Source organism: Nelumbo lutea, chromosome 2, assembly GCF_056320005.1.
Source record: "Nelumbo lutea isolate HS-2025 chromosome 2, American lotus-T2T, whole genome shotgun sequence".
Taxonomy (NCBI): Eukaryota; Viridiplantae; Streptophyta; class Magnoliopsida; order Proteales; family Nelumbonaceae; genus Nelumbo; species Nelumbo lutea.
Window position 1 is genome coordinate 107,632,343 of NC_142685.1, and position 14,140 is coordinate 107,646,482.

General features: G+C 35.2%; 1 protein-coding gene across 1 annotated transcript; it reads left to right on the top strand.

Annotated features, from left to right (window-relative positions):
• Positions 1–385: 385 nt before the first annotated feature.
• Positions 386–2,494, top strand: LOC148872588 (protein POLYCHOME-like). Its single transcript, XM_088967837.1, has 3 exons — positions 386–616; positions 758–1,300; positions 1,715–2,494. Exons 2-3 carry the CDS (start codon positions 770–772, stop codon positions 2,096–2,098), a joined length of 915 nt encoding a protein of 304 aa, XP_088823963.1. The 5' UTR covers positions 386–616; positions 758–769; the 3' UTR covers positions 2,099–2,494.
• The last annotated feature ends 11,646 nt before the right edge of the window (positions 2,495–14,140 follow it).

The window sequence follows — 14,140 nt, forward strand, 5'->3', positions numbered from 1 at the left end:
TTATGGGCTCCGATAAGTTCAAAGTCGAAAACTGATCCTTTTCCATTTGATTTGATAACCACAAGTTGAAAAATACCAAAAGACGTATGCAGAAAGACTCAAAAAGATCATTCTAAGAATACATGCCAAACGGCATAATATTGGAGGCCGAGACGCATTACTACCCACCCCGTCCCCATCCTTGATCGGGGGATCCCCCGACACGGTCCGACTCAACCCGATTGACCCAATCCCGTCCCTGCCACCGCCAAACAATTTCCATCCCCGACCCGACCCGACCAGCCGGGTAGCCGGCGGGGATGGGAAAATTCAAAATTGCCATCCCATTCGGCCATTCCCATGACGACAGGACTCACTCTCAACGCTCCAAGCGATAACCAACGTTGAGTCGTAGACCTGTGTTAAGTGTTAACCCGGGTTTGGTTTTAGCTTTTCAAAATTCAGCCGCTCTTTTTAATTTTCAAATTTCACTCTTTCATCTCTCTCTCTCTCTCTCTCTCTCTCGAAGCTTTTCCAAATTTCAGATTCAGCTGTAGAGGAAGCCATTAAAACGTTACTTCGTCCTCCTCTTCAACCCCACAATCGTGAACTCCAGATCTTCAAGAACTGAAGCAAGGTAGTCTCCGGTTTTCAAATCTTCTCCTCCTTTCTGTTTGATTTTCTTAATAGGTTTTCAGATTTGCGTATGTTATCTGAAATCTGATTCTTTGTTCGTCGGAAATAGTAATACGCATTCTTATAATTTTTCTTGTTTTAGACAAAGATAACAATGCCGGAATCAAGAGACAGGTTAATCAGGCCGGACCCCACAGCATCGTTGTTTGTTCGTCGCCGATCGGCTGCGGATCCGCTCGATATGGAACAAGGGGGGAGGCTGTTTGGTTCTCCTGCAAGAATCAGCAACGGCGATGGACGGGTCTTGTTTGGCTCCCCTTTAAGATTCGGTGACGGAGGTGCAGCAAACTTGTTCGGCTCGCCTTCAAGACTGGGTAGTTCCGATGGTCGAGACTTCATCGGTTTTCCAATTTCCCGGGGAACTGCGAGGTTGGATGCTTTACCGGAACGCACGGCAAGGATGGGAGCTACAGTGGTTTCACGGGGAGTCAATATTGGAAGGGCGGCTTATGGTACTCCAAGGTCGGCAAATGGGCGTGGCCGGATTTCACACAGGTCTCCGTTGTTGGGGCGACAGAATACTCCGGCGGCGAGAAGTGGCCGAAGCCGAGGACGTGCTGCAACCACTCCTCTGCCTTCTTGGTGCCCCAGGAGGCCTCTTCGCGACATTACTTCTATTATACGGGTAAATTTTCTTCCTGGTCTCACTGTTTCTTTATTTTGATATTTTCCTGAACTTTTTATTGCTTCTTTCCTGAAACTTTTATTCCCTCCTTTCCCTTCAATCTATTCTGGATCGCCCCAATATTGAGAATGGCCGAAAATAGCTTACAAAATGTAATATCCACTAGTTATTCTTTCAATCTAGGCAGAAAAGGTTCAGATGCACCTTTGATGATTACTGAAATCACTGTTGCCTTTTAGATCGTGACGTTGAACCAGGGTACATTGTTGAATTTAGTTGTGGTACAAATTCTGTCGAACATCTTTTTCTCATGCATTTGGTGCATTTTTGCAGATTTATTTTTCATTCATCCTTTTTGGTCTCTTCTTCCTTGTTGGGTCCGAGTCTGAATTCTGTATTTTTATGTTTCTTTAGGCTGTCGAAAGGAGAAATGCTCGCCTGAGAGAGGCTGAAAGCCAACGACTTATCAGCCCTTCACCACAGGAGTTGAATATTCATGACTCTAACCTACCTGTTTCATGTGCTCCCCTTGAGCATAGCCTCTCTGTTCTCTCTCCAAATCAAGTTGCTAATAAAGCTTGCCCACCACCTGTCGGCTATCTGGCCAAATCTTTGCTTGGTATTGATAATCAGGTTTCTGGAGGATCTGATGTCCTGACCCCACAGAAGAAACTCTTGAACTCAATAGACCAAGTTGAGAAGGTCGTGATGGAAGAATTCCGGAGACTAAAGAGGACACCAACTGCTAAGAAGGCAGAGAGAGAAAACAAAGTTCGCACCTTGATGGCGATGCGTTGATTGAAAGTTGAAACGGTTCATTTTGGTTTAACACAGAAAGAGGTGGATAACTGAAGGAATGAGAAAGTAATGGAAAAGTAGACTGAACGGCACTACCTGGGATATGATAAATCATCCACTGATGATTCTTTCTCACATTTGAAGCTGCTTAGACAGAAATAGCTTAGTTTTCTGTTTTTGTTTCTGCATTTTAATGGTTCCTGCTGAAGGTCTTGGTTTAGGATTAATGGGTAGTTTTTTAGATGTTAATGCCATTTGCTGAAGGTCTAGTAGGACTAGTAGGCATGCTTTGTGAGAATGTAAATAGAAAGTTGTCTATTCATTACTTCAAAATGTCTAAGCCCATGAATGATTTCTTCCCAAATACAATAAATGCATTTCGATGTATTGTGTTCCTCCTTTAACAGGGTACATGGTTAAGGTCAATCCTTCATGGCTGTGGCTCCAACAGTGGTAATGACTGGTGCATTGATATATCACTATCAAATGGATTTGTTCAGTTGATTTTACAGGTCTCCGTGACTTCATCTTTGTTGGCAACCTGGATTATTCTGTTTAATAGAGTTTTGGATGTTCATCTACCTCGACCAAAACTATGTTTTGTACATTGGTTAAAATAGGTATTACTGAAGCAAAATGGAGATGATGAGAATACAATTATACAAACCATAGATGCATAGAATTTTTAGTTTTAGTGAGAAAATTTATCAACCCTGTGGCAGGCAGATTTTATTTGAAGCATAGGTCTGCCTATTATGGCTTCCGCCTACAAATCCTAATTAAAAGATGGAACAATCGATGAAAACTACCATTTGTTCTCTGGAAATTCATATGAACTGCATCAGTTAAATTCCAAAAATAAGATTATAACAGATGGTTGTGGTCATCTTTCTAGGTTGGTTTTAGCACTACTTATCTTCTTAGTTGGACATGCTGGTATTTGTTCCAACTATTTGTAGTGATTGATGTCTTCTGCCTTCAGGGTGCAAACTTATTTTTGAGTCTACAACTCTATATGATGAGGATTTAAGGCTGAAAATCATGTCTACTTCAAAAGAAGTCATGGATGCAAGAGCTTGTTCTCATCAGGGAAGAGTCACCATCAGAAAATGGTACCAAGGTAGGGGTCATAACATTCCAACCGAGTGGCACTCCTAGTGATCAGGATCCTGCCATCAACCTGTTAGGAATTTTTGGTCTGGTATCAGTATAGTCTTTAAAGATGCTAAGGCCAATTCTGCACGAGGGTTTATTTGATTATTCTCTGCAATTGCCGCAATTCTTTGTATCAGTTAAGCACCAGACAGAATTTTTTTTTCATCACAGTGGGCATGAAATTCAATTTTGTGATAGTGCTGGATCACCATTATTGTCTACTGTAAGTTATGTTAGTTTTTAACTTCAAGCTATGAAGGAGTGCAATTTCACCACACATTTAACTTCTGGGGAACAAGTATATTAGTATTACTCTAACTGCACATGAATGAGCATAAAAGAGGACCAGTGTTTAGGGCTTGGTTTTATACAGTTTGTTTTCCCAATCAGCATAAAAGAGGACCAGTGTTTCACTGTCTCTGAGTTAGGGATTTGTCTCATTGGGTTGTTTATGTACAATAGCACAATGCCAAATCCGCAAGATAGAAAGCAAATTGAAAGCAATCTGACTCAAAACTCTATTCGTTTTTTTTTTTGCATAAATTACAAAGACCCCCCTATACTATGGTACCCTTGTAATAACTATTTGGACAATTGTAAGAAAAACATTGTTCATCTTCCCTGACCTCATGATACACGAACAGCAGCAGCAGAGGTAGCTGTTGCAGTGGCAGCGGACTTCCAAAGTCGTCCCTCTCTCTCCTCTGATCTCTCTTCTTCCCCTTCCCCTTTCTCTCCTCTTTCTTCTTCCCCTTTTTTTCCTCTTCTTTCCGATTTCCTCTGTTTTCTGTTCTTTGCATGATGGAGAGAGAGAGAGAGTGAGAGAGAGAGAGAACTAATAATCTGGAACCCTCCTTGATTGTGGTTTCGAAGCTTTGGAAATCTTAAATGTTCTATAATCTGGAACCCTCCTTGATTGTATCAATGAAGCACCAATGGAAGCATTCTAATTATGGAATAAAACCAAACAAAATGGTTCAAACCATTTGTCAGGATATGGGATTAAAACCTTCTCCTTAATTTGCAATGTTCACCTCTACTGGTCTTATGCTTGTCCAATGGCTTACGATCCGGTAAGTAATAAAGTAAAGCTTCTTCATGAATCTCTGATGTTGTGCTTCATCTATATATATGTTGGGTTTGCATTATCTTCGAAAATTCCACCTACATTGATCTCAGATTGATACTAGAAGAGGCCAAATTCCACCTGCATGAAAGATGAAACTAGATTTTGTATCTTTTCTCTCCATGTAATAAATGCATCTCCTTTGACCTTGAAATGCCAATTTATAGTTGTCTTTAACTACGTCGAACAAATGGGCGAGACAATAATTTGCTTTTCCGTATTTTCCATATCTTGGAGTTTAACCCAATGGGATTTCATGATTTTCCTTGTAGATAAGTTTGTTCTTCTTAAGCTTAAAAGCACAGACTAGATGACATTAGTTTTTAGGGCCTCCTTTCGCCTGGCTTACTCGATTGAAATGGAATAAATTTCTCTTTTTGTTACATGCAAAAGTTTGGAGGGGGAAATCAAACAGCTGGGTTCTGCTTGTTTGGAATATTAATGGAATCCAGTTCTGTTCGTTTCACAGGGTCCCATATTTATCTGGGATGTGTACAACACCAATAGAGGTCACATGTTCTCAATTGATAGCAAGTGAGTTTTTTCTCTGGTGATGGTGAAGGCCCTTCTCTACCCTGGAGCAGTTGCAAATGGTCTCACCAGGAATATGACCATACAAAGCTGGGATGACCTTTTAAACATCTGTAACTTAACCAATGTCAAGGAAGTATCTACAGCGACTGATCTCAAGCACCTAGAGGTAATTGCTTCTCACTTTTCTTAATTTCTTGAGCAACTACATGTGTTTATCTATTTTTGATGAAGAGACTTGATCTATCAAAACAGAAACTGCCAAGGAATACCAGAAGATTATAGCTTTGATTGCTGATTAAGAATCCGGCTCAGGAAACCTTCTCCCATTTGAGACTTTCCGTCATTTTAATAGCAGCCAAAATAGAGTTTTTACTGGCTAGCTGTCCAAAATAGTTGTTGCTTGCAATAATTCAAGCCAATCAAATTGCTGCTTTCCTTGCACAGGACATACTTCTATCACACATATGACACAGACATGGCCATTTCTCCGTTGCTTCTTAAGGCTAAAATGCATCTCTCTCCACAGTAATTAAGCAAAGAAAGTGATGTCATGGCCCCATTATTGTCTGCATATTATTAGTTACTCTCTTTCTCTCCATATGCAAGGAACGGAAAACAGAAGAAATCGGGAAGAAGAAAGGGGAGGAGAGAAAGGGGAAGGGGAAGAAGAAAGATCGGGGGAGAGAGAGGGAGGACTTCAACGGAAGTCCGCCACCGCTGCAACAGTTACCACCTCTGCTGTTCCTGTATCATGAGGTTGGGAAAGATGAACTGTGTTTTTTTTTTTTTCCAATTGTTCGAATAGTTATTATAATAGTAATATGGGGATTACAAAATATTGCAATGATGGAATTTAACGAAAGGCTAACAGAAGGATGTCTTTGTCTCATGATTATAGTACAGGAGGTCTTTATTGCAAAACAATGTACAGGAGGGTCTTTGTCACAGACTCTATAGTACAAGGGTGGTGATTTTAAGTGCATTCGGGTTTTGTTAAATTAATAACAATGTAATACTTCCATTTGTAATCTCATATGATGCTTTACCAGGGGGTTGACCAATGATACGGTACTAGAAAAAATTTCATAAAAGAATTGTCCAATGAGGTGGTATTCATCAAAATTCACGGGTGTACTATGATAGGTCATAGCTCTTCTGGTATCGTTTTGACAAATTGATATTCATCCAAGTTTGTAGCCTGCAAGTATGAGACATGGGTTCAATAATATCTTTTTTTTTTTTTCGGGAGAAATCTCAAATCTGCTACCAGAATATGATGAACAGGTTGGGACTACAACTGCCATAAGTCCAGCATGAGACATGTCCCATTGACGAAAGTTTGTCTGAAAATTAATTGGGTATTTTTGGCTGTTTGTCTTGCACATTGTTTTATAGATTTAGAGACAACTAATAAAGTAATAAGTGTGCATGTGATTTGTATACGGAAAATTTTGATGATGATGATGATGACAAGGTTCAAAGTATCGAAAACACAAGGTGTATCGGAAAGACAATTTTAAGAGATGTATTGGGATATGCTTTGGATAAGTATGGATCCGAATGAAAAATTAAAATATGCATAAATATAATAAAAAATTCAAATAAATCTTAAAAAATATATTACTAATTATATTTACAAATTTTATATGATTGCAAATAAGTCATTTAAATGTAAAAAATCATAATTTAATGGTTTATATAAATTGACATAACGGGAGACAATTAGTAACCATTGAAAAATGATGAAATAACTAAAATGTAAAAAAAAAAACAAAAAAACTAAAATGTGAATGTCAATTTTCAAAAACCAATATAATTAATCTTAATATTTATTAGTTTATAAATTCTAATAATTAATTCTAACATTTATTAATAAAAACTTGTCACTCATTAAGGAAAGAAAGATTTACTTAAAATTAAGAATACATATAATCATAGAAAACAAATGTGTGTGGTTCATTGGCAAACTTGTAGTTGTTTAAATTAAGTAACCAAGGTTCAAATCTTTTTGTAGCTAAAATTGGAGTTTTTAACACTAACAAAATGAAATTAATGATAGGGGATGATTAATTAAAGGAATTAATTAGAGAATTTGGATTAGGTGCTGAAATTCAAATTTAATATATATATTAAAGGAATGATTTAAGGCCAAAGCCTCCCCTAGTCAGGCACATGGCTCTCTTCCATTCACACCTGTATTCAAACTATTAAACAAATTAAACAAGTGCCTTCTTTTGATTAGTTGTCTTTCAATAAGAAAGCCCACTAACATGCATCACAATGCAGTGTTGTGTGAAGTGGGAAATTCCCACTCTTAATCCTTTCCTATAAAAGGAAAGTGTAAATTTGAACAATAACTTTAGGCTAGAGTGAATAGTTTTACTCCTAAACATTCTCAATAGATATTTATTTATTAACTTAACACATGTTTATCCATAAAATTTAATTAAACACATGGCATCCTAAAATTTAAATAAACAACATCTTACAAGTGGACTCATCCACTCCTAAAAAATTGTTAAAGTAGTTACTTTAAGTCAAACAAATTTTAATTAAGAGTCCTGCGGTTCCAAAACTGATTGTGCTTTAAAGTCATCATGTAAATTATCAGAATTTAGTGGTTAGAAAATCTATATTACCAACAATACCCAATAATTAAATACTGATTATTAATAATTAAAAATAATATTAATCTTTAATTAAATAATTAAGTAAATTTTTAGCAAACTAAAACCCCTCATTCTAATGTAGTTTCAGTTAGTAGGCCACATAGGAAGAGGAGAGGTTAATCAGTTAGTAGTTCATGTACCTAAATTGCAGGAAGAGGGGAGGTTATTCAGTTAGTAGGCTAGGTACCAACCATATCATTCGAACTGCAACTCTTCACCTCTACATCCAAACTGTGACAAAAAAAAAAAAAAAAAAATCAACAAATTCACCACCACCCACTGCACCTAAACTACAACTTTGCAACTAAGAAACACAACTTCTACATCAAGTGCGATTGAAGTTCTGGATTAAGACCAGGAATCAAATTTAGTAGAGTATCTACCACAAACTGTAATTTCAGAGAATTAATCACAAATTCAATCCGGTTAGTTTATTATAACATGCTCTATTTTTTATAGTAGTTTCAGGTTAGTTTAATATTACATGATTGTAGAACTAAGTTTGGGGTTAGTACTTTCATGTTTCAATCTCTGCTCAATACGTAAAGGAATTGATTGCATAATTGATTCCTTCCAGCTCCCTGGTGCTTGCTTGGAATCTTTAGAGGCATGGGGTTCCTAATTGTATGTAGAAGTCTTTTCATTACGGATGAAGACAACTCAGAGTTAGTTGTCTCACAAGATACAAGTTTGCTCATTAGGATTTGCTCTCAGCAGGATCTTTAGCATTCTGTTCAAGGACTGCCTACTTACTCCCTACTTGATGTTTAATTGTACCTAATGCACCGGGAAGTTGTGATTCAAAAGATGGAATCAGTAGACAATTTGAATCTGAGGAATAATACCACTGACCTATTAGAAGTTCATGTGGATTTGGTTTGGTTTATTATTTTTTACTACAGTCAGTCTGTTTTTAATGCTTACTAAAAGTTCAAGTAGATTTTTGTTGTGCTGTATGAGTTTGAAGAATGTTTCTTACTACAACCTCTACTGTTTTTAATGCTTACTATAGTCCCTGTTCCTTCAATGCTATTTATTATAAATTTACATTGATTTTTGGTTTGCTGTATGAGTTTGAAGCATGATGTACAAATTGAGATTGCCGACCACTGATGATCAATTCTGTGTGGTCATCGGTGGCCGGTTGTGTCATACCATATGTATTGTAGTCGGTGGACGAGAGTCTAGGATGGAACTGCTGATAGCGTCTAGAAGAGTTGTTTGTGTCAATATGTAATGCCCTTTTTTTAACAGTAGAGATAGCCAACCACCAATGACCATTTTTTTCTGTCCGCCGGTGGCCGGGATTGTCATAAGAAGGTGGATACGATCAACCAATGACCATTTAATACCGACGATCACAGGGTTGTCCTTTAGTTTAGAAGACATCGCGGACCATCGGCAATCATTTATGCCCGGCCGCTAGTGGCCAAGAGGTTGATAGGATAGTGGCGTTTTTTGAATGCAGCACGAACCATCGCCTGAGAAGACGGTGGCTCGACTAAGTAAGAAACAACTGTGCATTCGGCCATCTATTTATTTTAAAGTGGGTCCCATTAAATGCCGGTTCAAATTAGTTACCCGGTTGAAAAACATTTTGAAGCCTTGACTGAAAATACAATGTCTATAAATGAAAGAGAATAATATTTAATTAATGATTTTAAAATAATAATTAATACATAGAAGAAGTAATAATATTTAATTAATAATAATAGTCATTAATTACAATTCATTAATTCAAACTAATAATTAATAAATAGATGAATTAATAGTTATTTATTAAGTAAATACAAAATTTTTTGATAAAAAAGTAAATACAATTCTAAGGCGGTTGGAAACCGCTTTGGTTTGGAGTGAATTTTCAGTAATAATAACATTTACTATGAGAAAAATTAATATTAACATAAACTATAATAATAATAACCTGAACAGTGTATGGGTTTTCACAAACAAATTTACCCATTTATTTCTTACCTATAAATAATACGTTATGGGCTATTCAATTTAAATAAATTGATTTAATTAACTTATTTTCCTTCATTATTATTAACTTCATACTTAATTATAGTAATTACCTTAATTCAATTACTTAACTGAATTAATTAATTCATTTGCATAAGTAACAAATTGATAAGAGAAATACAAAATTATTCAATTATTTATAAAAATGATTAAATGATTGAAAACATTATTAAATAATTTATAAATTTAGAAAAGTACTATAATTTGATTAAACAAATAAAATTGATTATTCAATATAGAATGGATAGTTAAATAATAAAATGATTAAGTAATTTACTAATTAAGAATTTAATTAACAAGAAAAATAGTGAATAAATTAATTTATTGAAATAAAATGATCAATAATTAAAACTGACTAATAATTTAATAGGAGATAATTGAACAATTAATAAAATGTTTAAAAATTAAAAAATTGATGAAAGGAAAAGTGCTTAAATAATTAAATATGATTACTTAAAAAATGATTCAATATTTGTGAATCTCAAATGAAATAATAAATGGTGTGGGCCCATTCTTCTAGATAAAATATGGTAAATCTCTTAAATCAATAAAAATCTATTAAAATGAAATAACAAACTTAATCTAAATTTCTAATATAAATTATTTATAAAATGCAAATAATTCAAAGTAGTGGCCCTGTACTTAGTATATATATTAAAGAAAGGTCGTAAGGCTAGAGTTCACCCCCTTTCAAACACGTGGCATCTTATTAATTCAAGAAACATGATTCAAAACGTGAATAGTTTCACTCCTAAACATTCTCAATAGACAATTATTTATTAGCTTAAAACATATTTATCTATAAAATTTAATTAAGCACATGGCATCCTAAAGCTTAATTAAACAACATACCTACATACCATAGGTGAGATCGGCTATAGTGAGGGCAAGCCCGTGCTCACACCATCCCAATAGCTTCTTGCAACTTTACATCAAGGATATCTCCCTATAAAATAAAGCACATGAGTATGGAGATATTCCTAAAGGCTACTCGGACGGGTGTTGCCTTGACGGAAGTCGAACTCTCCAGAAATGGTTGCTTTAATCGCAAACAAATTTTTATTTAATTTTAATTATGAGACCTACGGTTCAAAAACTGATTGTTAATAAGAATATAAGAAAATAATCATCACCATTACTAATTAAAAAATAATATTGATCTTTAATTAAATAATTAAGCAATTATTACATTTTGACTAATCTTTAAACTTTTATGGTAAAGATTTTAATTATAACAATTATCATGATAATGAAATACTTAATAATGACAACAATAATTAATTAATACAAATAATCTTTAAAAAATAAAAAAATAAAAAATAATAAAAGTTAGACATTTTTTGCTTAAACAAAATAAAAATTATCAAAAAAATACTAGCCTTGTAGTACGAGGTCATTCTCTAGTTTAAATTTAAACTAGTGAATGTTAGCTATAGAATACGGGGAATTAGTAATGTTAAATTTATATTATGGAATCATTATTGTTAATGATTAAGTTAGATTGATAGAATGTTGGCAGAAGTGGTTGTGGATAGCCACTTTTGCTGTTTTTGCATTTTTTAGGAATGGATTGAAAATGGTGGTATGGGTTGTAGGCTTTAGCATCAACTTCTTAAAAAATGCCACATGTCTAGTTTTCCAGAAAAATGAGAAGGCCATGTGTTTGAATGGTGGGGAGCTATAGCCTCGTAGTGGGTTGTGGGTTTTGGCAAGAATTTCTCAAAAATTGTCACTATATGTGTGTATATATGTATGTACGTATGTATGTATGTATGTATATTAGATTTGCCTTAGAGTAATTGGCTAATCAATGAAAGAGAAATTAGACTTAAATAAACAACACTAATGAAAGATTCGGTATTAAATATGGATTAACGATACATATCTGAACTATGTCGGATTGTTTCAGGCCCGTATCGGACTGTTTCGGGCCCACATCGGTCGATATAGATCCAAAACAGCCCGATACGAGCTCATATCGATTAATACATATGAAAAGAAATTGAATGAATGATTTATACACGTTCCGCGTATTGGGTTCTTATCAGAACGATATGTATCGGTGGACCGGTATGTTGCGATATTTTGAACCTTGGATGATGATAAAAAATAATATGTTTTAAAAATTTTATACAATTTTTTTTTATATTTTTATTTCTATAAACATTATTCTTATTTGTCACACTTATTTTTATTTAATATGATGAATATACAATGTTAGAGATGTGACCAAATGTTTCCTACATTTTTTATACATTTTTGTGTTTTCATATTTTTTAATAATTACTATTATTATTTAATTATGGCATCGAGGGTTTTACACATTTGACTTAAAAGGTTGAATTGTTGACTTTCCATAAAACAACAAAATAACTCCATTTTTGTGTTGATTTTAGATTTGTATTTTACTTCTATTATTAATAAAAACAATTATTCCTTATCACACTTATTTTTCTTTAATATAGTTAATTAATATAAGATTGAATGAAAGAATGAGAGTTAATATCCTAAATATAAGATTTAATGGGAGAGAATTGAATGATGAATGTAATAGTTTCATTTTGTGCCCTCACAATTAAAAAATAAGGGCATTCTAGTGAAAAATAGGATTCAATGAATGCTAATGTGAGTTAATACATTAATTATAATATTTAATGAGTCATTTGAATTAATAAAAAAGTGGTTGTTCCAATTAAATTTTTGTCCTTATAATTAAAGAGCAACCAAATTCAACAATTGGAGTATTTTAATTAATAAAAAATTCTACAATCTCATTCACGCTTTTAGGCCCCGTTTGTTTTTCGGTAAGTTACTTACTCAGGTAAATGCAATTACTTAGGTAAGTTTTTCTTAGGAAACACTTACCCGGGTAAGTGCATTTACCCATGTTCTTTTATTTCTCAGGTAAATAAGTAATAACCATTTTAGTCATAAAACTCCATTATTAACAGGGGCATTTTTTGTCACATTCAAGTGTTGACAAATTTCTTTCTAGGTGGGAAAGTTATTTACCCACCTAAGAGATGAGTATCATACCCAGGAAAATAAACTTTCCCTGGTCCTCACATTAATCTAAAAAATGAACATGATATTCTTGGTCGATAGGAACCAAAATCCCGACTTCCCCCCTCTTAAAATCCAAAAGAAAAGAACGCCCCCTTAATAGTAGTGTACATGCTTTAAGAAGGTGACTTCACTATCCCTAAAATTTTGGGACTACATATTAAAAAACGTATTAAATTGTGTTCCACTACCAACTACTAATTCTACCAATGAAGTTTTTGCTCCAAAAGTTGGGCCATCTTGGTGATTAGGATTCTACCATCAATTCTAGGAATTAATGATTCATTACTAGTATATGAAATATTATTGAAAAGCCAAGTTACATTGCTCATAACATTGGAGATGAGCAATGTAAAACGGAGCTTGTTTGGTCATAGAGACACAACCTTACAACCATGGTTTTTGAACTATTGTTGACTAGATGGTTGAACCATTCGGCCAAAAAATCATCTAGTCAATCGGCTCCATTTGCCCCTGAATTGGAATCTTGCCAGAAATATTGACTTGGTCAGTTATCATCTTACCCGGGTGGTTGAACCATCAATTCATTCAACCTAGATAATGGCTTTTAGACATTTTTATTTTAATTAATTTATTATTATTGATGGTGCATGATCTAGAAGCTCCTAACTAGAGCTACAAGATAGAGGATTAGAGCACCCAAGGTGGTTAATCCGGCGAGGTCACTCCAATGCTTAAGTCAGTACTATATTGAGATTGCGAGCTAGAGTCTGAGTGCTAGAGAGATTGTATGCAAGTAGTCACGCGTACCTGGACCATGGAGGGGTTGATGCCTTTATATAGTTGAGTTATTGCGGGTTTTCCGGAACAGTTTCGAGATCTGCGACCTGAATGGACGGAATCCATTTCCGCTTTAGTCGGTGTCGCTTGATTTGGATGGGGAGATGATAAGGCTTGCTGTTATATTGTATGATCCCGCAATATCCAAAGTTTGCCGGGGAACTACGGGGATTTATTACATGTCACTTCGATTCCTGGGCCCTGAACTCAATTGGTCATCAAGGTGGTAATATGCCGAGGTGATTTGTTGCCGAAGTGACTTTACACCAATTTCGCATACCGCTGACTAGGCTCCCCTTGTTGAGTTGTCATCTGACGTATAAATCGCGTCCACATGACTTTTATTTACTAGGTCGTGCCAAATTATTCCTCATCAATTGCCCCCACTTCTCATGGCAGGGGTCCTAACCTGGCGTAGGGAGTTCATGATGAGCTTAGGTGGATTTGGTGCGAAATCTAGGTGATGTGGAGGGGGAGTCGCTGGTCGAACCTGTTTGACTGTTTGGTTCAACCAGGAAGTAACCCAGATCGTGTACCCAATATGCATGGACATCAACCCATTTATAGACTGGACATCAAAACATGTGCTAAATTGATTTCAACCTTAGGGGGCGTGCAATCAATTTTCTTAGGAGCCATTGGATCGTGTTGATATTGACCATTGATTTCTAG